The 26,590-nt window shown below is 40.9% G+C and overlaps 1 protein-coding gene across 2 annotated transcripts in view; it reads right to left on the bottom strand.

Moving 5' to 3' along the window:
* Bru3 (CUGBP Elav-like family member bruno 3) overlaps positions 1 to 26,590 on the bottom strand; it is a 679,691-nt gene that overhangs the window by 543,298 nt on the left and 109,803 nt on the right. For both annotated transcript variants that reach the window (XR_013002584.1, XM_076384868.1), the window contains one exon: positions 9,285 to 9,367. Coding sequence is in view for 1 of the 2 variants with exons in the window: in XM_076384868.1 (XP_076240983.1) it covers positions 9,285 to 9,367 (83 nt within the window). In the remaining variant the exon portion in view is untranslated. The remainder of the gene's footprint in view (positions 1 to 9,284; positions 9,368 to 26,590) is intronic.

The following is a 26,590-nucleotide window of genomic DNA, read 5'->3' as shown; positions in this document are numbered from 1 at the left end:
GAGCGCGGTCCATCGTTCATTAAGCGACGGATCAAAGTGATATTCCCGTAAAGTAGTTCCACTTTGTGGCAAGGGTTCACCCTGCCTATACCTATCCCTTACCTTTCCCTTTACCACATCCCACCCCGATCCCGCGAAGGCATGAACGACAGTCCGGCTTTACCCTCGAGGCGTACGTGAATCTTTTACGCTACCGTCCTACGAATGATTAATTACCTCATAGGCTACATCGGTCTCGCGGCTGCTAAAAAAGCGGCGCCAAAGTGTCCCCTGGACATATTCAGGGGGATCAAGAGCCGACAAGACGTCAAGTGATATTTTAATGAGAACTGGGTGTTGGGTTTATGATAATGGAATTACGAGAGATTCGTAACCACCGAGCGCGAAAGGGGTGGAAAGAATATAATAGGGATAAGAGTGATTGGTGTCTTCGAATTTTAACATGCGTTGATACAGTTTCTATAAATTATATTTATTTATTTATTTATTTATTTAATGAGGAATAGATGAGCATGTAATGCTTATGAAATGAAATTAAAGAAACTTATTTTTAAGAAGAATAGTCATAGGAAACGAAGTTAATATTATTATTAATGATCGTACACTAGAAACGAGACGAACTTTATGTAACAAGTACTTAATTAGATGTATAGTATACGCTGTAGATACACTGTATATCTAATAGTGGTATGTTTAAAGGCTTCCAATGAACTCTTTAGGGTAAACTGGGGATGATTAGTGATGTAGGATATTATGTGATATGTTTTCGATCGTTTGTAAAACAGAAACCATGCGTCCCATTTAACTTTAACGAGGAATAGCGTTATATCTAGTTTATGTTCCTCTTCTTTTCAATTAATTGGATGCATGGTTTCAGTTTTAGAAACTGATTTAAAAAATATGGAATAACCCGTATCACGAACTAACTCGAGTTTACCCTACGTTAGTTTGATTATACGATACTGTCAAAATTTTAAACGAAATCTTAATCATTGTAATCTATTGTTCCCATTTCGATAATAAAATATTTCCTGATAAATCGAATAATATGAGGAAAAAAGTGCACCTTGGATATATTACTTCCAATTTACTAATAATGTGAATAGAGGTTTCTATATCTATATTTTTCCTGCTTCAGAAACTTAAACAACACGACCTGCACATATTAATAAATATTATAGAACCCCATTTAGTAGAGCCGCAATATATTTGCTAAATAATTTCACACTAGCGCGAGGTTACCTTCCCGCCATTCTACGATTAATGGCCTCCGAATGAGCCATAGAGGGCAACGACTTGCAGCTGTTACACGATGGCGTTGTGAATAATTAGCGGCCATAGTAATTTCCCGATCATTAATAATGACGCATTACAGGCGCGCAGAACAAAATGGAAAGCACGGCGATCAAAAATAACACTCAACGTTCTACACAACATCAGCAATCACGCTCGATAATTAATCACGAATCGAGCACGTGAAAAACTCTTCCTTACCATCATGAATTCATCGTAGAGATAGGAGATCTCCGGGTAGGTAATAAAATCAACCATGTTGCCGTGGTGTATAAATCCAAACAGATCACGATCACTGCCGATCGAAGAAGGCACGACGACACTCGGTGGCAGATGGTCGCAGTCGATCAGAAATCAACGAGCTCGCCGGGACGCCTCGCGGAACTGAAATGCGCCACGCGTAATCAAAATTCCGCGCAACCATTCGTCGAAACTCGAAGACAAGATATCTCGAACGGCGGCGTTCCCCTCGGGATTGCCACTGCGCAGGAGCACCGTCCACAACCGTTTCACTTTAGTACCTCGCATCCACGCTCGGCGCGATTTGATTCGCCCCGATGAAACCGAAAATCCCAGCGATCGTGATCGCCTTCGAATCGACGCACCGCGGCTCGATCCCCCAGGAAACCAGTCCGTAAATTCTCCAGCGTCGAAGAACCCGTCGCGACGCCTCTATAATTCACTGCACAGCGCTTACACGTTCACTGCTATCACTGGCGCGACGTTCACACGAGGAGCGCGCGCGATCGTTTTCGAATCTTCCTTCAACAGCGCGCGAATAATTCCCCCGAGGATCACTGGGTGAATTTTCGGTCGCCGATGATCGGTCGCGGAGCCACTCGCGAGTCCCCGATGCGCGCTGCGACTCCAACGAAAGCGAGAGAAAGAATGGGGATAAAGAACGGCACGAAAAGGCGGGTGTAACTACGACTGGCTTATTTTCAGGGCCGTATCGCGGAAGTCGGAGCGAAAGGTCCACGAGACACCCACGAGGGTAGAAATGGGCGGCTTTATGCGCAAACGAGAGATAAAAGAGGGACGAGAGCAGACAGATGTATATACGTATATATACGTGTATATAGGTATACAGGGGGAAGACGGGAACTCCGAAGCGCAGGCTTGCGAACGAAAGCACAAGGGAGAGTAAGCTCGGTCACTGAGGCGTCGTCACTCGGCTTGCTTCCTACGGAGTAACTCCCTCCTTTACTTCTAGTCCCCTACCATTTCCATTTCATCCCTCCTTAACCTCCTCCACCTTCTTGTTCTTCCACGTCTTCTCCGTCTTCGTGTCTTTGCCTCGCGAGAACGATCCCCCGTCGCGAGGCGTAACCACGGAAAAGTTCCTCGTAATTGTTTGATAGCCGCGACTCCCAACCACGCCTATCCATAATCATTAAGTGATAATTATGCGACGGAGCCCAAGGTCATGGTACACGCGGCCGAGGAGAACATTGACTGAAATTTTTCAGAAACTTCTCGGTCGAGGGTGCTCCACTTAATTTTCGAGGGTTCTCGAGAAAGAGGAAGGTAGAAAATCACCAGATAAGACGGAGGATAGAATAACGCGCTGTTCTGATAGATATAGGCTGATGTTTTTGGTAGTGGACTCAAAAGTGATGCCGCCGCCTAAACATCGCAATAGAGACCCTGTCTCTCTACTTGATAAGCTATCGAACGTGTCATCGACGACGACTACTGCAGCGAAGATGGTTGTGTGTGTATGGGACTGTAAACATTTCGTAGCGATTTTTTCAGCTTCTTTTTGGATGCTTGGCATTTGAAACTTTACACATTCAATAGTTTATTGGGTACACCAGACACAGGCAATCTTTCCTAGTTCGGGGGCCAAATTATCATACTGTCTCCGAGTCAAGGACCAGACTAAATTATTAAATAAATCAAATTAATATTAAGTGAATTAAAACAAGTTGCTACTTCATGTTTTCCACCATCAGGAATCAGACACACTTGGCTGGAATAGATTATGGCCGAATCAAAAGAAGTGGAGGGCAAATGCTTGCCCATGTGTGGGGTAGAGGGACAGGGTCTCTGTTATATTTAGGTGGCGACACTTCTGGGTCCACTAGCAAAAAAATCACCCTGCAGAACATTAGATAAGCGTCGACGAAAAGAAGCGTATCTGATGTTCTCGATTCCGCGACTTCCTCTGTTTAACGAATTACGCGTAATGAACGGTCAGGAAAGAAGAAATCGCGAAAATTTCATTCGACTTGGGGGACGGCACAGGTGCTGGCGGGAGTTGCAAAAACTTCGTTAAGGAAGAATGCAAACAATGCCCGGTCCGAGCTGCTCGGCTCCTTCCTCCCACTCGGCACGTTCGCGTATTCCGCCTTCCAGCTTTTTACTCTTTTTCCGCCACGTTCTCGGCTTTGCACGCGCAAGTATCGTTTTCCTTATGCAAATTCGCGCCAACTCAAAGCGCGTCCCCGCCGACTACGGTCGTCGTTGAACGCCTGTCGGAGTTCCAGCTTTCTTTCCCTCGACCCTGATAAACCCTGCAGCGCACCGACGTCAATTACACACTCATAAATCGGCTCGCCAATTTGTCAGTCGCGCGTAATCCATCCTTCTGAATTTCACCGTGCTTTATCGCGTGGCCCGAGACTCGTCGCTCCTTTAAACCGATCCTGACTTCGACGCGGAAAAGAACGGCTGTTTGACCGCCCCGAACAGGACACGATGATTAATGGACTTTTTCGGTGTCCTCGGTAGTCGAAGGTGCGAATATTGGTCTGCTCTAGTTGATCTTCTGTAGTTGAATGCATACTCTTCGTAAAAGAGATGGAATTTTTCTCTTGTCTCTTGACTATGAAATTTATGATTAAAATGAACTATAATAGAGAGAAGATTCTTTGATTCCCTTTTTTTTAAAGAATACAGTATTTCCTTGTTACTGTCTTGTTATATTTGTTATAGTTTGAAATGATTTAGGGTAGAAGTTTATTTGCCACCATTGTCATTCACCATTTTTAAGAAGACGAAAATTGGTTTCTACAAGCATGAATTTAGTACCATAATAAGTTTCATCAAATCCTGTATCGTACTGTATTGAAAATTGCACGAAAGTAATAATTTTGGAGTAATATGAATGATAAATACATACAAGATTGTTTTTAGGTTCAAATACAACTTTTAGAGCATCTAGATGTTATTTGAAATTTGAGTACATACCTAAGTAGATTCCTAAATAAATTTCTAAGTTACCCTTTATTGTCAAAATATTAATAATTCCTGTATTTGAAAAACTTCAAAAGAAAATATTAAATCTTCCAAGAATTGTTTAAAATCATGAACCACAAATTATGGTCTTCATTGTTGAATCGAAAATTAGTGTGAAGGTTAACTCTGATTAATCTCCTGAAGATTAACCCAAGATCTTATTACAGTTCTATTGGAATTTCACACGAGAATTTTTCTATCGCCAGGGCAATACCAATGAACAGCAGTAACATCTGGCGAACTGTTAATATTGGGGTCGGCTAGACCAACACGGCAGCCAAGGCGGAGGTTGAACTTACGAGCAAAGTAAATAAACAAGAATTAAATCTGGAAGGCTTTATCGTGGGGAGACGTTCAGAGATTTCTGGATGGAAAAAGAGGTGGAAATGTACATCCAGAGACAAGGACAAATACGGCTACCGATAAAATAATGCTTTTTCAATTGCAGTGAAGATCAGTGTCAAGGTCATTTATCAATTTCCTTTTAAAGAATGTTTGATATCTAATTTCAAGAATTCTGACGGTTCATAGAACCCGGAACAGATGATCTATTTACGTAAAAAGTCCTAGCAGCAAGAATCCTTTTCCTCTGTTGATTACTCAAAGTTGATGAGCAGATATGTACGACGACCTGACACACGCGAAACTTCCATCAAATCTGGAGAAAAATCCATCGAAACGTCGGTAAAAACCGTCCATAACGATGGCCAACACTGATGACCCTACATTCAAGCTAATACCAATTTAATACGTTTTCGAGTGGCCCGACTAGCCAATCTTATAAAGATCGATACTTTTAATGAGATAAAACCAATGCATATTAAACGAAGGCACGTTATATTTGATCGAAGATATCAAACGCTTAATTCGTTCGGTAGAAACTCGTATTAAATCTAAAACTTTACATCAACCGATTCGCTCGTGCCTGATATCTCGTTTCCCATCAGGAACACTATCTCCGCGAAAGATAGCCCCGATAAAATATGCACCGAACACGATCCAAGAAATACTTAACCATTCCACGTTTAATAAATGGAAAGCATATTTCGCAAGGTGTTACAGGAAAATTAAAGTGTCTCTTATTTCGCGCGATGGCGTCTCATTTTAAACGTACCGGCCGGTAGCTTCGGCTCTAATTTCCGACAGAGCTTAATCTTGTTCTCCCGCGGAGCGAAAGAAACTTCCAGAACAACGATCAAAAATTATAAGTCGCAGCCGTGGAGGCGAGTTTCGTGGAAGACGGATGCCCGCATTAAGATTAAGTTTCCAGAGAAAAATGCTCCTCGGCGTAATCAAATAGCTCGTCCGATTCGTCAAAGGGGCCCGTCGCCATAAGTCTTCAGCGCGTCCGACAAGGTCCGCGGGGGCAGTTATCGCGATAACGGCCGGAAGCGGGATACCCAATACTTTCTTTCGGCCTTTCGCGTGAGCGTGAGCAAACGTGTGCGCGCACGTGCAATGCTCGCTTCCGCAGTAAGCACAGGCTAAGTATAGCCGGTTAGCCACGGGCATTGTTATTGCTTGCACAGCGGGAGCATTTAGCTTGCGATCGCTGTTTATGAAGGGTTCGTTGCTTGCTCGCGTTATGGTCTCAGGTGTGTTCCGATATTACAACTCGGTCCCGGTCAATCAGCAAATGACCAAACGTTCTAAATAGGGAACGAGTGGTCGCTGACGCTGACAACGCCTCAGAATTCCCGCGAGCTTGGTGTACGTACAATACGCAGGCCTCTAATGGAGAAACTGTCGATGAAGTTGCGGAATATAGTGTCGCTGTTGGGGTTCGGGCATTTTTCTTGCAGGTGGAAAGGGTTGCTTTGCTTTGGTAGCTTGGGTGGGACTTTTTATGTGGGTATTTTTGGTGAAATACCCACATAAAAATACCCACATTTTGGGACTTTGGGTGAAAGGCTGTGATGGTTGCAAGTTGTGGAAATAGGTACAGTAGGTGCAGGAAATATTTGTACAGAAGGCTTAAACATTGTACATTGTCAATTTTTAAATTACTCTAACTTCATTAGAGGAAGCCATACACTAATCTCTTTCTGGAGTCATTTCAGAGGACGAATTCTCTAGTTTTATATTCCTAAGTTGAATTTCCATGTAGATGCTTGTACACTAAAAAGTAAATGGAAACGTAATGGTAATTTTTCGCTGAAAACATAGTAAGAAATTCTAACGACTCCAGTTTACTTGCAAATTTTTTTTCGCAATTGAAATCGGCATCTGTTTAAAGATTGAAGTCTGGAATTTACAAAAACCTTAATGGAAGTTCGTATGCAATTTTTTGTTATCGAGTTATTCCACTTTGAATAAAATATTCTATTTCATTGAAAATAGAATACCTTGGTAATAAAAGATCACATAGGAACAATTATGAAGATTTTTGTAAATGTGAGACTTCAACTTTTGAGTACATAGTGATTTCAATTGTGGAAAAGATGTTGATGGAAGTTGGAGCTATTTGAATTTGTATACTTTTTTAACGAAAACCTATCTACACTTTTCCACTTCTTAATTTAGAAACATAGAAATTAAACTTAGGAATATGAAAGTACAGAATTCGCCCTCTCAAATGAGTCCAGGAAGGTTATTGTATACTTATTTTATAAGTTACCATACCTAATTTAAAAATTGACAATATTTCAACCTAGTTTAGAAATACTTTCTTCACCCACTAGAATATATACCTATTTGTAGAGAATATTGTAAAGTGTAGAGTATTACTAGCTGGATAATTTCCCAGAATTTTGATTAATCTTACTCTAATTACCATAAACACTACTACTCTTAAAAAGTAGTCAATATTTCCGAATATTTAAAAATACTCTGAACAAATTCCTTCCAAATAATAAAACCTGACAAATACCAATATAAAATAATAGAAACTTCAAAACCGAATTCCTCTCTGCGATCAATCTCGCGAACTTTCAAGTCCATCAGGCGGAGCCAGCACCAAGAATCTAAGTAGTAGAGCTAAATAAAGCCGATGTTTGCGCGAAGCCTTGCAGAATCGTAACCATTAAACAACACAAGTTCCTGTGACGAAACCAGTAAACGATGAACCCGAAAAACTGTCTCTTCCCAGAGTATGAAGTGAAATTTGGTCTTAATTCTTTGTACTGCCTGCAGCAGTTGAGTGTATGGAGATAAATCGGAATAAAACATCTTCCCTTGACGGGACAGCATAAAAATGTCAAAAATCTCGAAACGGAGCTGGTTGACGGGCAGATGCGGGAACGCTTGGAGCGAATGAAGAGATTTTTTTTCGTATTGGGCCAGAACGGGGGACATATACCGAAAGCACAGAGGCGTATGCACGCAGAAGTGCGTCTGTCCCCCGCGTATGTGCGTCTGCCTCTTCATGAAGTCATAACTCAGCCAAGCCCCCGGCACATCTCTCGGCATAACATTTAAAACGATTTCCGCTGGCAGCAGTGCCAAGACCGTAGCTGCGTTGTTTCGGGGATAGATTAACGAAACATAACGCCAGTACTCGCTACGGACTTCCAAGGGGTAACTCGGATAATGGGAAGGGGCGTGTTGGCACTGCTCTGGCAGTTAAGCAGCGTTCAGTGCCGGCGCTTGTAGTCTTCAACCCCCGAGGCTACGATCGATGGAAAATTTTCGGAGAGCTATGGTCCATTTGGTTTGAAAACATTCCGCAAAGTGGACGATTTATTTCGGAAATATCTCTGCCAGCCAACTTGGCTGGAAACGCGCGGGACAACCGTTTCGACCAGAAGTCTAATTAATACGTGGCTCCCTGGCGGAGACATTTAATTAATAAACAGCTGCTTCGGTCACAGAATGCGAGGGAGTATAAAAAGTCAACTCAATTAAATATCATTTTTCCTATGGTGCACTACAGCTGTGTTCATCTAGCTAATTATGGCTCAATCGACTGCAAGTATGAAAGAAAACAAATTAACGTTTAGTAATGAGTGACTCGAATTTACGAGCTTCAGAAATTCCTTTTTCATGCCTCACAAGTCCAACGAGATAATACAAACGAGATGAGTTGAAGGATATCCTCGTAACACCGATGCATTCTGTAACGTTTGATGAAAAATGTAATTGGAGATTCTCGTGCTACCCGGATATAAGAATGCACGTAGCCAGCCCTGGCATTTGTAGGAGGCACAGAAAGTCTGATGATACATCGCGGATTCTGCAAGTTCCCCCCTCAGTTTCCCTCTCTACTTTTAACCCTTACCATCGACCTACCAGCTCCCTCCTAACTACCCTTTCGGCGTTAAGAGATTAACTTGTCACGTTGGGCCATTTTAATATTCCGGATCGCGGGGTGAGTCGCGAGAATTAGCCTGTAAAGCGCCATACGGCTCCGGCAGCAATAAGTATCTGTTGAAGTTACTGCAGCATTCGCCTCTTTTTAAGCGAAATTGTAGGAGAATTAAAGGGGTGAACTTTCACGAACGTTCGAAGGATATTCGATGAACTGGATGATAATGGAGATACATAAATAATCGTTGTTTCGTAATTTTCTTATCGATTTCGAGGGTCTGCCGTGTTTCCTCGGTGGTGAACGATATTCGCTGAACTTCGTAACTAATTTTTTCGCGCTGATTTATTCCCCGAAAGTATTACTTCGTTGTAATAGGGGGCACTCATAACGAAGGATTTAGATAACGTTCCCAGCGGTGACGTAACCCGCATAAAACAAGTCTGCTGGTTGAAATATAAGAAGTCCGAAAGTAGGTAAATTGCAGGCTAAATGTGAAAACACTTACCCCTGGTAAAGTCCGCTTCTCATGCAGAGCGTTCTGGGCGCTGACTGCGCTGTCACGACTGTAGTAGGTGAGAAATGCACAGCCTGAAATAAGAGACAAAAATGTAAATGTTAATGAAAGTGGCACAAACCTTTGAAAAAACTAATCTCATTTTACATGTAGAAATTTCAAGATACTGTGTTACCAATTTTTATTAAAGATACTAAGAACGAGTAAATTAGTGAACCTGAAAACACAGGGAACCTAAAAAACGATCCACAAAGGTTGGTAAAGTGAGTTCAAAATTTTCATTCCAGAATAGATAAAATAATTTGACTTTTGCATGCTTGTGTGTTTAATAAATAATTTTCTTCGGCAACAATAAGCATGTAACCAGTAACGAATGATTTTTTAACTCGCTTCACTTCTTTTAATGAATATTACACACTCAATCACTCAGCTGTAACTTCGCAGCGAACTTTTTCTGCACCCCGCCCATAGAGAGGCAAACTCACAGAGGCGTTTGCACGAAACACTCCCGTAAATTAAAGTCAAAGATACATTTAGCAGAACATTGCGATATTAATCGTAATCAAGCGGGACCAGGGCAACGTTTTTACGGTTCCTGCGCAGAATTATATTTTTATGGAAGTTTTATCTGAAATTTGATAAAGTCGACTGTTTCTGCCGACTGCACGCATGTGCCCCACCTTGAAATATTTTACATCACGGAGGTCAAAGCGACGCAGTGATTACACGTATCCGATCGAAACTTTTGGATGCATAATCACTGGCGTGGGTGCGTCGAGAAAACTTTAGCATTATGAAATATAAAAAGTGTCGTAGACTGTGCACGACAGGGCGTTGACAAGTGCCCACAGAAATATCCACAGCTCACGCAATTGTCGAGTTAACTATATTATTTGAACTTTAATTCGCAATGTAAAAGTACTCGACAGGAAACTTTCTCTGGTGTATCATTAACTACAGTGATTTATTATAGCGTATCGACAAATTATATTTGTACAATAGTTACTCGATATATGTCTCTCTGCTACGCTATCATCTTTAATGATAATGTTGACGTAGCGACGGAAGCAACCTATCTACAGTTGCGAACGTAACACTCACGCAAGCTTCACGCTAGTTGTTGAATCAGGTCGTTATTTCGTAATTGATGTAAATAGCTGTGTATTTGTCATGATTCAATGTTTCAAGCTTCGTATTTTATCTCAACGATATATCTATGCATGTATGTCAGGGGGATACATATAATCTTTTCGAGTAGCTTGATTAATTTCACTAGTATCAACTAAAATTAGAATTGATTTAGATATTAGTTTCTAAATTCCCTAATTCGTTCGTGATTGTAATGTATTAAAAAGTTCTCTGAATCGACAAAGTAGGTATTAATTCTTAGATAACAGGATTAGTCGACAAAACCGCATCGATTACCGATTTAATTAGATCTATTCGATGCATTTTTCAAATGTCGAAATGATCCTGAAAAAGTATTAGTACACTAATCAAATCATTTACTTGCGGTTCATTTGAAAAGCGTTTAAAGCACTGGAAGTATCGACATCCCCATTGTCGTAAAATTAATTTTCCGAAACGACTCGGCATACGAGGTTAAAACGATGGTAATTAACCCTAGGATTGGACGGTGGCTGAACCAGGCTATTATTATAGGCTATCGCACTGTCGAGCAAACCTCCTGAGACCGCCTTCCTATCGGTCTGGGGATTTATTCAAAGGGCCTGTTCGTTCTATCTGATCGTCATTTGACTATCTCAACACACCAAGATGGATGTAAGCAAGCACGCGCGGTGTCAGACTCGTGGACAGAACTCGGTCTTAGATCGCGTAATATTTACGGCATAACATTATCATGACTGCTCGATAGCCTTCATCTGTCCATATGACTGCTACGATTATGAAATTTGTTGAATATTGATTCTATGTAGCTTGTTTGTCGTTTGAATCCTTGAACGACAGATTCTGTGTTCTGAGAAATTATTTTGTCTTGTTTTAGGGAGTAGTTATGCTTAAACATCAACATTGATCATTAGCCATCAACCATATTTCAAACATAAAAATTACATATTCGATATAGTAATTATAAAGTAAGAAACAATAATTTTATTTGCAAATTATCTTCTATGAATCATTTCTTAGGTATAATTCCTGTATTGCACCTGTAATTTTTGTGTTTGAAGTTTGGTTGGTAGCTGACGATTGATCGTCATGGTTGAGCGTAATTGCTCCCTTATGAAAAATGTATTCTCTAGTATTGACGAACTAGAGTACTTTGTATTAAAAAGTAGCTTTATTTAGTACTAGATTTATTTATTAAAATTTTTACTGTTGAAACTTAAAATTAGTTTCAGTATTCAAATATTTATGAATATCTTAAACAAAGTTCTAAAAATAAAAAACATGTTAACGATTTTTGTGAATGTAAACAGTTTCTTGCGTTAATTATATTACCAGCTTCAGAGAAAACCCCTTCAGCAGAGGATGACATAGCAGGAATGCTTAAAAGGCATTTTACTGGTCTTGTTACGGAAGGATGCTCATCCTTTAATTTCCACTACTTTAGAGGTCAACGTTGTGCTCAGTTACCACAAAACCAGTGAAACATTATTATGAACAAAATGTAATATTTATGTGAGCATCTATTTAATCCAAATAGTTCCTTCAAATCTTAAGTACATATTAAACTAAACACATTTTTTGTATATAGAACTTTTTAACGTGCAATTATTTGTAAATTATTCAAATAATGATTTAATTAAAATTTCTTAAATAATCTTTTACAACAGACAATATCCATAATCATAAATATGAAGGATACACCGGTACACCAGGCAATTGTTTTAAATTATAATTTCGTCCTGAGTGTAATGTGCAGCAATAACCAGAGGACTAAAGGCAATTAAAAAACGTTATAGAATATGCGTAGAATGTAACTATAAAATATTTCATATTCTAATCACCTTTTAGCCACTTTACCTCAACACTTTTTTACATAGAGCAACAAAAGAATTCGGTTCATATAAAAGAAATATGCATTTCCACTTTAAAAAATAATGCAGTTGTTGAATGCACATGCATCATTGCACTCACGAACCTACTTAAACCATTCATCTTCTTCCTTCGACACTTATTCCAAAGTGCATTAGAACTTGGAACAATCCTATATGAACTACTCTGTATATCACCGACAACTAGCAATTTGGTTCCATCATTTTCCCTTACATGAGAATTCTGATGCGGCGCAATCAGCGATCATCCTCGCTCGATGTTCATTGTCACACCCACACTCTACACGACAAAGCACTTGAACTAATACCCCGTGGCGCAGCTTGAGAGGCAGCAACGCCCGAGCGACGACGCTGGCACCATGTAAACAAATACGTCCTACCGCTGCGACTGCCGAAAACAGACTAATACCCGAACCGCAAACGTCTCCTTCGGCGAGGTATCATAATAAACAAATAAGCTCGGTGGCAGATTGAGCGGGGCCAGGGCGCACGCCACGTCGTTCGAGCATGCAAAATTTAAATCGCTCGTCGCCGTTGTTCCGCGGTTAGCGTCGTGAAGCCCGAGATGTTTTAATCTCACGGCAACTTCGAGGACGCAATTTCACCGCGATAGCAGGTGGAGTCACGGCGGCAACAATTTTTTAGCGAGGAGTTACGTCGTCGGTGGCGAGCAGGACAGCGAAGACAGAGGGAGGGAAGGAAAGGAGGGGCTGGGAAGTAGAGATGCGACGTCGACAGGGGAAACAGGAAACAGGAAGCGCCGCGGGAGCGAGGAGCAGCGAAGGAGCGAGGAAGACAAAAGCCCACGCTTGCTACGCTCTTGTAATTTTTCATGCGACACGTCGTACGCGACCAGAACCCCATTGGTTATCTCCAGCGTCTTGGCGCGTCCCGTTCGCACGCAGGGCGTCCAACTTAACCCAAACTAGCCCACATAAAAGCCCTCGCGCGGAGGGTGGAACGGAAAAGGGTGAGCGACGTCGGGGAGAAGGACGAGGAACCGGTTGGGCGTCGTTGAATCCGAAACTTTCCAAGGGATCGTCGGCTGCGGCCGGTCACGCCAAGTATTTGTTGTCAGATATGCGCCGCGACTTCGTTCCACCCCTCGAAACCACCCCCGAGCCCCGTGGCGAATGGGACCAGAGCGAAATGTTTATAAACATCGTCGGTGCTTATCTTAATTGCATTGGGACAGGTTGCATGACACTCTTATTCTCCGCGGCTGATATCCGCTGGGAATAGAAAACTTCGTGAATCGTATGCCCTGCGGGGCTTCAAGGCGAATTAGCTTCCGTGGCGTATCAAGAACAAGGGCGGCGCGTTCTTCCCCCTCCGACGACCCCGCGCCGCCTTTCGGCCGAATTAAATCTATAGATAAGGCCGACGACCATACACGAATTACGAGGCAGAGAGACAGAAGCTAAATCTACTTTCGCGAAATCTACTCTCGACGGGACCTTTGCCCTTCTCATTAACGGTATCTTTCCGGCGATTTTGTTAGGGAACAAGATTGGTGCGCCCGCTGGATACGATATTCATGGTCTAATTTGAATTTTTCCTTCAAGGCGAAGGGAGGAAATGTAGATCGGCTCGGCTCCGATGACACACTTTATACTCGCTTAATTTTCATATCACAGTGTATTTGTCTATTTGGCACTACTTTTTTGGCTTCCTTCAAATACATTTGGATCCGAGTGCCCGAGATGTTACTGCCAACTTCGACCCTTGCCAGATCCTGAGAGCATTCTGAGGAATCAGGCTGAAGCGCAAACTGTATTAAAACGTTGAGAAGGTATTAATCAAGGATGCGTCGTCTGACAGCGCGGCGATCGGTGTACTTAAAATAATTGGATCCCTTTCGCAACGAGATGAACTGATTTATTTGAATTTCTGCTGGTGTGTTCTTTAAGGTTCACGGAAGCAAAGTAAACGAAATTTTATGAAATTTGCAAGTGATATGCAATTCACAGGTGGCAAAGAATTTTAGCTGAAGTTTGTTTGTCAAATCGTCTTATCACTCACTGCGATCCTCGGTTTCGGGAGATATAAGAGGACAACATGAGGAATCCTCATGCTAATGTGAGCTCATTAAGTTTGCCTCTTATCTTGCCACGTTACTGTTTCGAAAATTTATAATAGTTCCTCTGCAGTTACTTACGACAGATAGACGAAGAAAAATGTAAGATACAAGTCCTGGGGACATAAAAATGTAAAAATGAAGATAAAAGAGATAGGTCAAGCACTATCTTTAAAGATGTCCTCAGAGACAGAGGTACTTCTTAAATCTTCGACCACAGGATCTGTACAACTGATTAATTTTCTACCATCACAAAATTTCAGTCATTTTAACCCTTCCAGATTTGAAATTTGTAGACTCTGAAAGACACTTTTTTTAAAATTAATTATTAATAATAAAATCTTAAACAAACTTCACATGTAGCTATACAATTTGATGAATATAAATCCTTGGGTTTAGGGCTTATTCAAGGATCAATGTTACGTATACTCCATCGATAACAAATGAATATTCTATTTCCTTTTTTGCTCTGTAGATACTGTTTCATATTAGCTACATAAAACTCCAAGCTTAAAATTAAATAAAATTAGCAATAGTATAAAATTAGCATTAGTAATACTAAGTACTAGGACATTTATCTTATATACAAAATTTCTTATTATTTCCACACAGGTACATTCGCCTTTCCAACAACTGTGTCTGAAGAAACAGAATAATGATACATATTCAACGTTTCCGAATGTTACGAATGTCATGAAAACTACTGCATCTTGTTTCCGCGGCACTAACAGGAATACGTGATATACTACTGTGACGAAACAATGGGGGTCCACGTCTAACCACCCTATCTTCTTCTCATCCTGGAGTGAAGACGTTTACGGATATTGCTGTCGCATCTGCAATTACGATAAGGCTTACGATTAGTCTGACAGCGCGCGACGAGTAGCGCAGCTTCGTGCAAATTGCAGATCAAGCGGTTAGACTTGCAGCTAGCAGAATGGAACAATTTATTGACTCGAGATAATGGTGTACCTTGTCATCGAGTTTATCTACGCTTATCATTTCGTGGATCATAGTTAGCGATCATCCGATAAATTTAAAATCACCTAGATCGGCGATTGACGCTCGCTTCGTGCAGCACTAGCAATTTCCATTTCATCATTTTTCACGTAAATTACTTTCGTATAATCTCATAGTTTTAACTACGCGTCACATCACGCTCTTAGAATAGTTATGACGCATGATTCAGCGGGGTCCGACTAAAAAGAGTTAAAAGCATCGTAAACGCGTATTCGAAATATCAGCTAACCCAATTCCAAGGGAACGTCGTGAATCGTTACCGAAAATACGACCAGACGACACTGCAAATTTAGTAGTTCAATTATTCCGTTGATTACCCGTAAAGCGTGCCAAGTTATAGTATCCTCGCGGCAAAAAGCGGCGATCTATATCACGTGCTCGGTCCAATCCGCGCGCACTGATGGTACTTAATAATTTTTGACCGTAAACGGCTCTGCTCAGACCTTCGCGCTGCTCGCCGTGACCAATTTGCAGAACGATCGTCCCGAAAACTGGTTATGTTTCCCGCGTTACGGAGGTTCGCGATCGTTCGGATGAGCCGATTAAAAACGACGCGAAACATGCCCGCGCGATACGAGCCGCTGTTCGACACGAAACCACCGTCAACGGTCGTGCATATTAAAACGCGTGTACACGCGATTCGATTGTTCACAGGCAGACACTTGTATCGCGGAGTTTCACCGCGCGACGCCGCTGCTGAACATCGTAGATAGGATAATCGAATCGTTCCAGAACCGAGAGCCCTGGTAAATAAAGGAGAAATCGAACCGCTTTACGCGTGAAGCGACATTCTATATTAAACCCACCGATGGAATGTAGGACGTTGCAGACGCAGGTGAATAATCGAGGAACTCTTTCACGTAGCTTGACTGTTTCCGAGAAAGATAAAGAGCCCGAAGGTACGAGACCATGAAGATGGCCGACCAACTACGGAGTTTTTGCCTATAAAGTTGCCGATGTGTATTGAGAGCGAACGAAAGGCAAAACAGATATATACGAATGGATAGATAGACAAGAAGAGAAAGAGGAGAGAGAGAGGGGGAGAGAGAGAGAGGGAGAGAGAGAGAGGGAGAGAGAGGGAGGGATGAGAGAGAGAGAAGCTGGATACAGACGAAAGTTGATGGCGTCTGACGACCATCCGACGTCGACGGTGGCGAGGCGAGATGGTTTAAGGTCTATTCACACATAGCCGTACCGTCAAAGCACAGTGTCGTCCGTGACAGTGCTAAAAATACTGTTTTCTGATTCTGGAATGGAGCAGTTCACACTTGATCGTACTTTTCTGTCAGTGCTCGATCCGTGTCCATACCGCGAAAGTTAGCTTTTCTTGACAAATATTTCCTTTTTCATTGAAGGCCTCTTGAAATCAGTATAAGGCAAGAGTTGTGTGAAACCTGCTGCCCGGTGACGTCACGAGATAGAGAGGGAACTTGTAGAATGGAGTGGGGATTCTTAGCAATCACTGGTTGGTGAGGCAATCCCCACCCCATTCGACAGGCTCCCTCTCTACCTCGTGACGTCAGAGGGTAGCAGGTTTCGTGTCATCCCTGGTCGAAGAGGATCTTTTTTATGGCCTTTCGAGTACGCGGGTTGAATGCTTCACAGCAAGGGGCCTCACACCTGAATCACTTCAGTTTTCAAGATAAAGACAGCAATACGTCATTCAATAATGAAAATTTTAATATCTACGTGTCTTATTAGATCTGCATTGAAATGTCCTCGATTGATTCCTGCTCGTTTTCTGGCGAAAATGAGACCAAACATGATGTACTTCTGATTATTTTTAATAGTTATCATGAAAAGAGTATTCGAAATCACGCGATACAAGTGCATACATATGTACACTATCGTGGTCCTTAAGTATAGATGACGAAAATGTTTTACTTCATTTTTTACTCTCACTTCCTGAAATGGTTCAAATACATAAAAAAATAATATGTGTAAAAGATGAGTTCGATGAAGTAACAAGGAAACATGCTCTTGGGGGACCTAAAGTCTTACATGTAAAATCCCAGAAGGACCATATACAATACACCCACAGCCAAAAGTATTAGGGCACCTACTACCCTCCATGAACTTTCATTGTACGATGTAAATTGTCAATGATCAGAAATGTTAAGAGGTGATTCTATATAATAAAATAAAACCAGATTTTGTTGTATCTGACTTAGAACTTATTCTACTGATTTCTTTATATTTGACTTGGGACCTATTCTACTGATTTCTCTGTAGATATCTGATTTAAGCCTCATTCTACTTATCTTTCTATGTTGGAATTGGAACTTATTCTACTGATTTTGCTATGTCTGACTAGGGACTTATTCTACTAGTTTTGCTGTGTCTGACTAGGGACTTATTCTACTAGTTTTGCTGTGTCTGACTTGGGACTTATTTCACTGGTTTTATTATGTTTGACTTGCGACACATTCTACTGATTTCACTATGTCTGACCAAACTACTGTATGCCACAAATAAAATAAATTCTAAGTTAGACACATCTCACGCAAATTTTGGGCATTTTATGCGCAATTCTACTACATTTGGACGGAGGTGTATATATGTTAGACGAACAGAGCAGAGTGTTGAGAGTGTTAAATGCTTGAAAAGGTACATGTGGAGATTCATTCATTTTGACTCAAGATAGCGCTGTATTTTTCATATTAAACTATAAGTATCAAATTGTGATTATAAATAAGTATATTAAGAGTTGACTTAAGAGTTGGTAGCACACGAAACATCTCTAATTTATGTCTGAGCCTTTTTCTAAAAAATTCTGCGAGAACACAGATTCTACTGATTCAAAAACACTGAAAAGTACGATACGGATAAGTCTGGTCGCCAGTGAAGTCACTGACGACACATCACTGTGACACGGCACAGCCACGATGTGATCACTGTACCGTCACCGTACTGTTATGTGTGAATATTCCTTAAAGGGGGTTCAGGAGTAGAAGAGCGTTTTATTTGCGAGGCAATGCGACGGCTAATACACCAGTCACTGGACAGCGTCCAAGTCATAAAATGGATTTTATGACGCCGATCGATACAACGAGATCTCTCTCTCCCTCTTTTTGACGTCGTTGTCCTACCTCCGTTTCTCTTCCCCCCTTTCAATGGACAACCGCCGACGCCTATGTATGCCTATGCCTCTCCAGGGACCACTTCTCGAGTCCACTTCGTTCTGGGAAACTCGGGACGGAACCAAGGACGGAATATAATCCGTTTGTATGTCGCATGTATTTATTAAGCAAAAAGTTTTGGATTCCTTCCTCGACTCCGTCCCCTTCCGCCCCGTCATCCGTCTTCTGCAAACCACTTATGTCTCTGGCATTCTTGGACGTCTGCGTTTCCCTGCATATAGATTCTCCGTTGCGTGCCACGCAGTCGTGAAAATTGAAAAGCGTACCGTTCCGCGGCGTGATAAAAACATCGCTGAGATACGTATCCTCTTATTAGATTGCAAACGCAGTAAACTAAACAAGTCTAAATTAAAATATAAACGAAGACTTGAGTACATTATACATTACTTTCTTGTTTCATTTTTGTCACTAAAATACACTATAGAAGTATACAGAGTGTTCTAAAGCTGGTGGTACAAGCGGAATGGGAATGATTCCAAATGAAAAAATTAGTTGATAATATAGAATAAATTTGTGCGATAGTGTTTAGTTCGTTTTCGAGGAAATTGAGTTTGAATTATGGTCGGAAGCAAGCGTATGGAAGTACAGTTTTGAATGCCTCAAGGGCACACGGGGTTTAGGGAATATCCTAGGTCTGACCACTGACTATCTCTATGTTACGCTAGAAGCACTTCTCGTTTACCCCTCAAACTCCTAAAACTATAGATTTCATACATTTGCACTGGGTGAAAATTCAAAGTCAATTTTCTCGAAAATGAAACGTGATGTCAACAATTTTTATTCCACATTTTCATGTAGATACATCTCCTTTTTGTTTGTACCACCAGTTTTGGGGCATCCTATATTTTTAACATTCTAAAAAAATTTTTGAAACAATTTAACACATTCAGTTTTCGAGAGTTCTACCCGACGTACCTGGGACCTTCTCTTCCCCCTTATTCTCCTTTCTCCTATGATGTCTCAAAACACCACCTCTACAGACAGTTCAGCCCACTCTATGTCTTATAACACATATGAACAACCCCTGTCCCTCCACTACTGTTGATTCGGCGCTAATTTATTTCAGCAAAGTATGTCTGACTTATAATGATAGAGAACACGGTGTGTACGACCAACTCACATTAAACTGACGTCATATGACGTTGACTTGGCCCTTGACTCAGAGACAATGACAATTTGGTCACCGAACTAGGAAAGATTACCCATGTCTGTCTTATAACATCACCAGTACTGAACGTGTTAATGCAGCAACACTTGAACGCATCCTCGAACGAAGCCTAGTTCACGAGAAGTCAATGGCCTGCTGCAGGGAAGAGAGTTTTCGACGATTGGCCCCCTTTTCGCCATTCGAATGCATGTAACCCCTCAATTCAATATCTATCCTGTAATTGCCTCAACAAGATTCGAATGGATTGCCGGTTAATGCGAGCAGCACGGGGCGGGAGGGACGAAAAGTTTTTGGGCCAATGACTCGAGGAAGGGTGGTTCCCGCCAAGCGGAACGGTGTCGAGCGAGTAGTAGGCAAGCCGGGAATTAGAATTTTACGGTCTCCCTAATGAATTGAAACGAAATGAGGCTGCGATAGACCTGTTCGCCGCACCTACACGTTAGCCCAGGAGCCGGGGCGTCTTGACGCCGACGTCTCGGCGGCTCGTTACGCGGGGGCTGGCTCGGGCGGAAAAGGAATTTGCATCTTGGGTGAAAATTGAAATGCTCCGGTACAATGGACAGGGGAAGAGTGTCCTGCGAAATGACTTTTATAATAGGACGCAGGTAATATAGCTGAGGCGGAACGAGAAATGTTCCCAGGCGATAGTGCCCGAACACGTATACGCTTATGCGCGCTCCCTGGCATACGAACTCGCGCCGCTATCTCAGAGAGAGCAGCGGAATGCAAATAATATAAGGTGGAGCGACAGAACTGCCGCTCTATGAACGTATTTTCCTTTTTAATTTCGATTTCATCGCCTTTTAAAAGCGCCAGAGAGGAAAACGTCGGAGATAGCAATCGTTCTTTCTCTGCTGCGCTGCGATATTCGCGCAATAGTTAATTAATTGAAAGTGGACCGCTGGTCTTTAAAATATTGAAAAATTTACAGTGCAATTATGGTGATTGAAGATTTAAAGCAAATGGAACATTTCTTTTTCAGGAAATATATAAAAGTACCCAATGGGGATTGATCATGCATTTGGAAAACTGATAGGTTTTCTATGATGCATTAAAATATTGCAAACGCAGAGAATTAATGAAGTTGATATCATTATACATGATATCAATTATATACTTCCTTGCAATGAATTATTTTCGATATTATTATATCAACTACTTGATATTCCTTTTCTACCATTCGAATTTAATATCTACCTTTAATTAAATCCTATAAAATAATATTTATAAACCTTGCTTCTATCCCCTCTCATATACTTCCAATAAAGTGAATTAGCACGTGCTAAAAAAATATGAAATATACGTTCTACATGATTAAATATTTGTTATCTCATTCTTGCTCCCATTTCACGATTTGTTTGAAAATAAAACTTCACCGAAAAAACCGTTTCAAGTCTGAGTAATTGCCGTTCCACCCCCTATAGCCAGATCGCAGCATCCAACGAGCAATGTTTGCCCCCGACATTGACATTTTCTCCGCGCAGACTTGCATGAAACTCAACCCACACAGGCGGGATCGTATGCATTTACGAGAAGTGGCATACTATACTTCCAAAACGTATAAACGAGAAACTATGCGTGTAAGTGTGAACTCGCTTGTGGAGGTGTGTTTCAGGCTCGCGTCGACAACACCCTCGGTGTTGCGCAGAGGAAATTGAAATATGCAAATAACCACAGCCCCCGACGCCCACCTAGCTACCAGCACGGCAAAGGTTGATGTTTCATCTTCGGAGTATCGGCATTTATTGTCAATGTTGGATATCACGCGCCTCGTATCAGAGGGATTCACGTTTTTTTGAATATCGATGCCTAAGAGCTATTCCCTGTACGTGTTCACCTGTATACCAACTTATCTGGATAGCCTGAATAAATCGACCGCTCGTTGGAACGAGATTTTTCAAATAGGCTGTTGAATCTGCGAGCTAAACAATGTAAATTTAAAAAGTAAATTTCGCTGAATAATATTCACATTTTTAAAGATTGGACGCGGGTTACATCCAGTAGAAATGATGAAATTTGGTCAGACATGGCGAAATACGTATTTCAGTAGTATAACGTATAATTGGGGATATTGTAACACGTTGAAACTGTACATCTCGTTAAATTTTGAAATAAATTCATTGTTGGATCCAACTTGCAAATATGTTTTAAGACAATGTTGCACTATTATTCAGTCATAAATTATTTAAAATATAATGTTAGTTGGTTACTCATTCATAAATTAGAAGGAGGCATCATTCTCCTTTTCTCATGCTACCTATTTCTTGTACCTATTATTATTATCATCTCACTTCCATGTATTTTTGAACAGATGTTTAGAAGAACATCCTGAACAATGTATTCGCAAAAAGGACATTCGATTCGATTCTCTTCTCGAACATTTAAGAAACAATCTGTATTTCGCACGGTGTCACAAAGGATTAAAGCTCTCACGGGGAGGAAGAGGGAGGAGAAGAAGAGGAAGAAACTTCGTCGCTTCCGCGATCACGAAGTCTCGGTCCATAAGGCCGTCGAGTGCGCATAAGTGAAGTGATCGCATGGTACGGAACGATGAACTCGCTTCGTGGTATTCTCCTTCATCGACCTTTGCGACACGGCCAAATGTTCGAGAGACTAGTAACGAAACGTGAAGAGCTAAGGGACAGAAAACGGTCAATGATGCACATTGCATTGGGGAACTATTAAAACTGGACCATGTAAAGTAATTTCAGCGCACCGCCAACGCCAAAAAGAGAAACGACCTTGACACGTTTACTACCAAAATCGAGCTAGGTCACTTTAATAATTTGCATGTTAGGCCACTATTGATTCTACTGAATTTAATTTCTGTACTTCTTTGTATTTTAATCAACTATATCTGTTTCAATTTTCAACCCTTATATTGTAGTAGTTTCCATTGGAAAGAAAATTATTTTATATTTTCCTTCTCAAAGAAAAAGATTCTATTGGGTGGCAATGTAGGCTTTATTGTTAGTAGAAGTAACATAAGAAAGACTATCAACAGTATGGGACTAAATAAGTTGAAGTATACTTTGGGAAGTATGCTACGCTTGATTCATTCTTTTTCCTAGTAGAAATAAATGGCTACTAGGAATTTTCTTCGTAATAAACCTACATGAAGTTACATGTCATAAGACCAGGGTACGCACACACGTGAAGAGTCAAAAGGAACGTCTGTAGACGCAGGAAATAAAAGGGATGACGTAAGAACTGTTTCAGGCTATTGTTCCAAGAATACGTTGTTGCACGAATGACGCTGTTTATTATGTTTCCTACTCCTCAAGACCACAGAAAGGCATTTATTTGTCTTGGCACGCATAAAAGTGGCGCAATGTGGCGTCGTCTACTTCTCGTGACATTTTGTTAGAAAGCTACGTTCAAGAATTGCTCAGAGAATGCGCATCTTGTAAGTTTTCACAGATAACATATTTTGAGGAAAGTAAAATCAGTAGCAGCTAATTCCTGCAATGTTTGCATATACGTAGATGGTAATAACATAAATATTAAAGGATTTTTACGATTCTGTTTATCTACAAACATTAATACCCACTGTCTACGTAATCCCAACTTTCCATTCCCTTCCCTTCGCCCCGAACACTTTGCTTTATTCCTGCGCAGCCACCTTCCCAGTGAGCCCAGCACTAAAGCAAAGTGCGCATTGAGGGTGATTTTTATTCAAGAGACAGCGCTAAGCGAGCGACGTTAGGTTCGCCTGGGCTCGGGGCTCTAACTTAAATGTATGTTAAAAGTTTAGTCCAGGATTTTTAATGTCACGGGAAGGAGAAATATAAAAATAGCTGAGCCACGAAGTTATTAAGATTCCCTAAGGTCCAAGCTGCGGAGGCCTTTTCGTTCGCGCTCCGCACACCCTTTTCCACCGTACCATTCTTATTCTCCGCTTTTCTTTCCCCCACCCTCCTGCCCCTCGCATCTTCCTTTATTCCGTTCTACCTCCCGCGCAGATCTTCCCAACTTTTTGCTCTCATCGCCCCTCCTCTCGCCCCTCCTCGCGCCGTTCTTCACCGCCTCTCCTTACGTAGACCAAATTAAATACCGTGCCCAGGAAATCCTGAAGGAGACTTCTCGGATATTCAGAGGCGTCCTGGATGCGCTGTCGCGTTCAATTTCAACCGCTCTCGTGCCGGGGCGTATCACGAAGGGAGAAAGAGGAAAGGGACGATAAAGAAAGCGAGGATCGGCCGAGGGGGAGCATTAAGCGAGAAAAGAACTTCGATTACACGGCATGATTCCGAGCATGCCGTTGGCAGCCGCGTCGACGGGCCAATGTATCTCTTTCGCTTAACAGAAGGCTGCCGAATTTGGGCCATTCAAGCACTTTCCACTTTCGGCAGGTGATCAAATATTTTGAATGTTTCAGAGATGGCGGAACAAAATGTTGCTACTTTGCCTTTAAGGTAATATCATTGATGTTTTCTAAAATATTATGTAGAAAATTAAATGAGTTGTTTTTTATAATTGTGACATCAGTCCACTCAACGCAACTTGTTTTTTAGGATAGACCTGGTTGGTGTTTTTGGTTGGACCACAGGATTAAAGTGTGAAAGTGATTAAGTTTTCTTAACAAGTTTAGAAAATATATTACAGAGATGTCGGCATATCTAATTTGCGAAATCTCATAGTAAAAGTTAACAATCTAAACAATATTATGTTAATTTCGTGTCTACTTCATGCGCAGTGTATGAATCCAACATTTTATGCACTTTATCATATCTTCATTCTTGATTTATTCACATAAGGTATAAAACCACTTAGAATCTTTCTTTTGGCTTTCAAAATGATATTGCTTTCGTAATATTCTACCATTATCTATATTAAACTGATTCAATGCAGGCAACTGCTTTTGGTCCAACTTAGGCAATTTGACCAAATACTTTGTTGAAAATATTGTATTTAATCTTAATTTTAAGTAAAAATTTTTAAATGAAGCTTAAATAGACATACTTTCTCTATATACAAGAGGTCTAAGCTGAATCAGACCACTTGAATATCTTCTCTCTTTTTAATAACATGAAGTTCTAGACAGTGAAGAAAATGATCCCACACGAATGATTGTTCTTCCATGATATTCTTTCTTCGAAAACACTCAAATCATAATTTGAATCATAATATTAAAACAACCTAAACAACATTTTGTTATTCATATAAATCTATCTGTCATCTTCAATTTGTTACAGTCGATCATTTGTTACAGACCAACTATTAAATTTCACATATAAATATCAAAATAGGTAGCAACTTTGTTACCAATCTTTTGGAACAAATTTTTATCAAAATAAATCTCATATATGTATTTAAATACTAAACTGATTAGAAATTAGATTCTGATTATCAATTGGGTCCTAGATGGTATCATAGACAATTTTCGTGCCATTAAAAACAAAGGAGATATTTAGGCGACCTGCTCACAGTATAGTTGAAACTCATGCTACTTTAAAAACACTAGAGAGCTTTCAATAAAATCCTAAAATATTACATTTCCAGTTATTAAAACAGACTGCGTTTGTTTACTTAAACATCACGTAGTGCTGCACGGCAGTGTTACTGCGTTAACTAACTCAGCATAAAAGCAACACCTATTACCTGTCATACGGCGCAAATTGTTTATACATTACAAGATACACAGGTGGTCCAACCGAGGTACTGGTCCAAATTCGACACTCTTCCCCTACCAAGGCTAACGTTTCCTTTCCGCGGTGCCTCTCAAAACATTTTCAATTAACCTCTCAAATTGCGTTTATTAATTTTAATGGCACCGCCCACCGTCACACGGCACCCTCCCTGCCCCTGTTATATAACCGTTGCGCAACCGAGCATGTATCTTTAAACCAGATACCTAGCCTATGTATCTTCGGGGCCCTTGCCTACCTACGCGCTCGGTCTATGTGCAGACATAAATATGTACTTAGCCTGGATTAAATTATTTGCAGGAAGATGAAACGGGTCCGACCCGCATAGCTTCATTTCCCCAGACATCTTGGTTGCGCCTACCGCGTGTCGATGGAAATGCGCCTTACAGCCATCCGTAACCCGTTCGTCTTGCCACTGGCAGCGCTCAGATTGGCTGCCAAGTTACTTCTCCCACGGGACAGTTACTTAATTTGTCTAAATCGGCAAGTCGATACATTCTAATTGAATAACGCGCGAAAACCGTCGCGAGACGCCTGGCGTCGGATTAATTAAAACGAATGTCGGGGTAGATCGAAGAGATACGTGAAGCTGAAACCCTAAATGAATTAATTATTGTTTTTTTTTTTTTTTTTTTTTTTTTTTTTTTAATTATGGCAGTAGTAATTATATTAAGAAATGGAAGAGGTATTTTGTCATGTGTTAGGAAGTTTCAAAAATTTTGGGAAAATTAAATATACTTTAAATTAAATATACATCTGTGACTTTGTCAGACATTCTATAAGTTGTACTACTTAAAATTCTCATCTTGATCTGACGAGTCTTATGTTACTCAGGTTTTACTCATGTTTATAATTCTAAAAATACTAGAATTTCAAGTTTCTCATTATCTTATCTCTGTAGAAAATAATTACCACGGAAAATTCATACAAGAATTTAAAAATGGATGACAAAAAGAAAACGTTCGAGAGCCTAATAAGGTCCGCTGTCATTTATTTATCACTGTAATGCGTCGGCGGGTGACTTAATATTTCATTGTGGCAAACTATGGCACCAGCACGAATACCATCGTAGCATTTAATTGTGACATTTAATAATTCACGATGGTCAGGGGCTGCCTGACCACTGTGTATCGTGACGCTTTCGTACGTTCGAAAGCCCGAATGGTTTGCTTCCAAAGGGACCATTACAATGCTTCATATTACAGTGACCATTCTTGTCCGTTCCCA

The sequence above is a fragment of the Calliopsis andreniformis genome, chromosome 9 (assembly GCF_051401765.1).
Source record: "Calliopsis andreniformis isolate RMS-2024a chromosome 9, iyCalAndr_principal, whole genome shotgun sequence".
Classification (NCBI taxonomy): domain Eukaryota; kingdom Metazoa; phylum Arthropoda; class Insecta; order Hymenoptera; family Andrenidae; genus Calliopsis; species Calliopsis andreniformis.
Note: the sequence above shows the minus strand (reverse complement) of the source record. Positions and strands in the feature narration are given on the sequence as shown.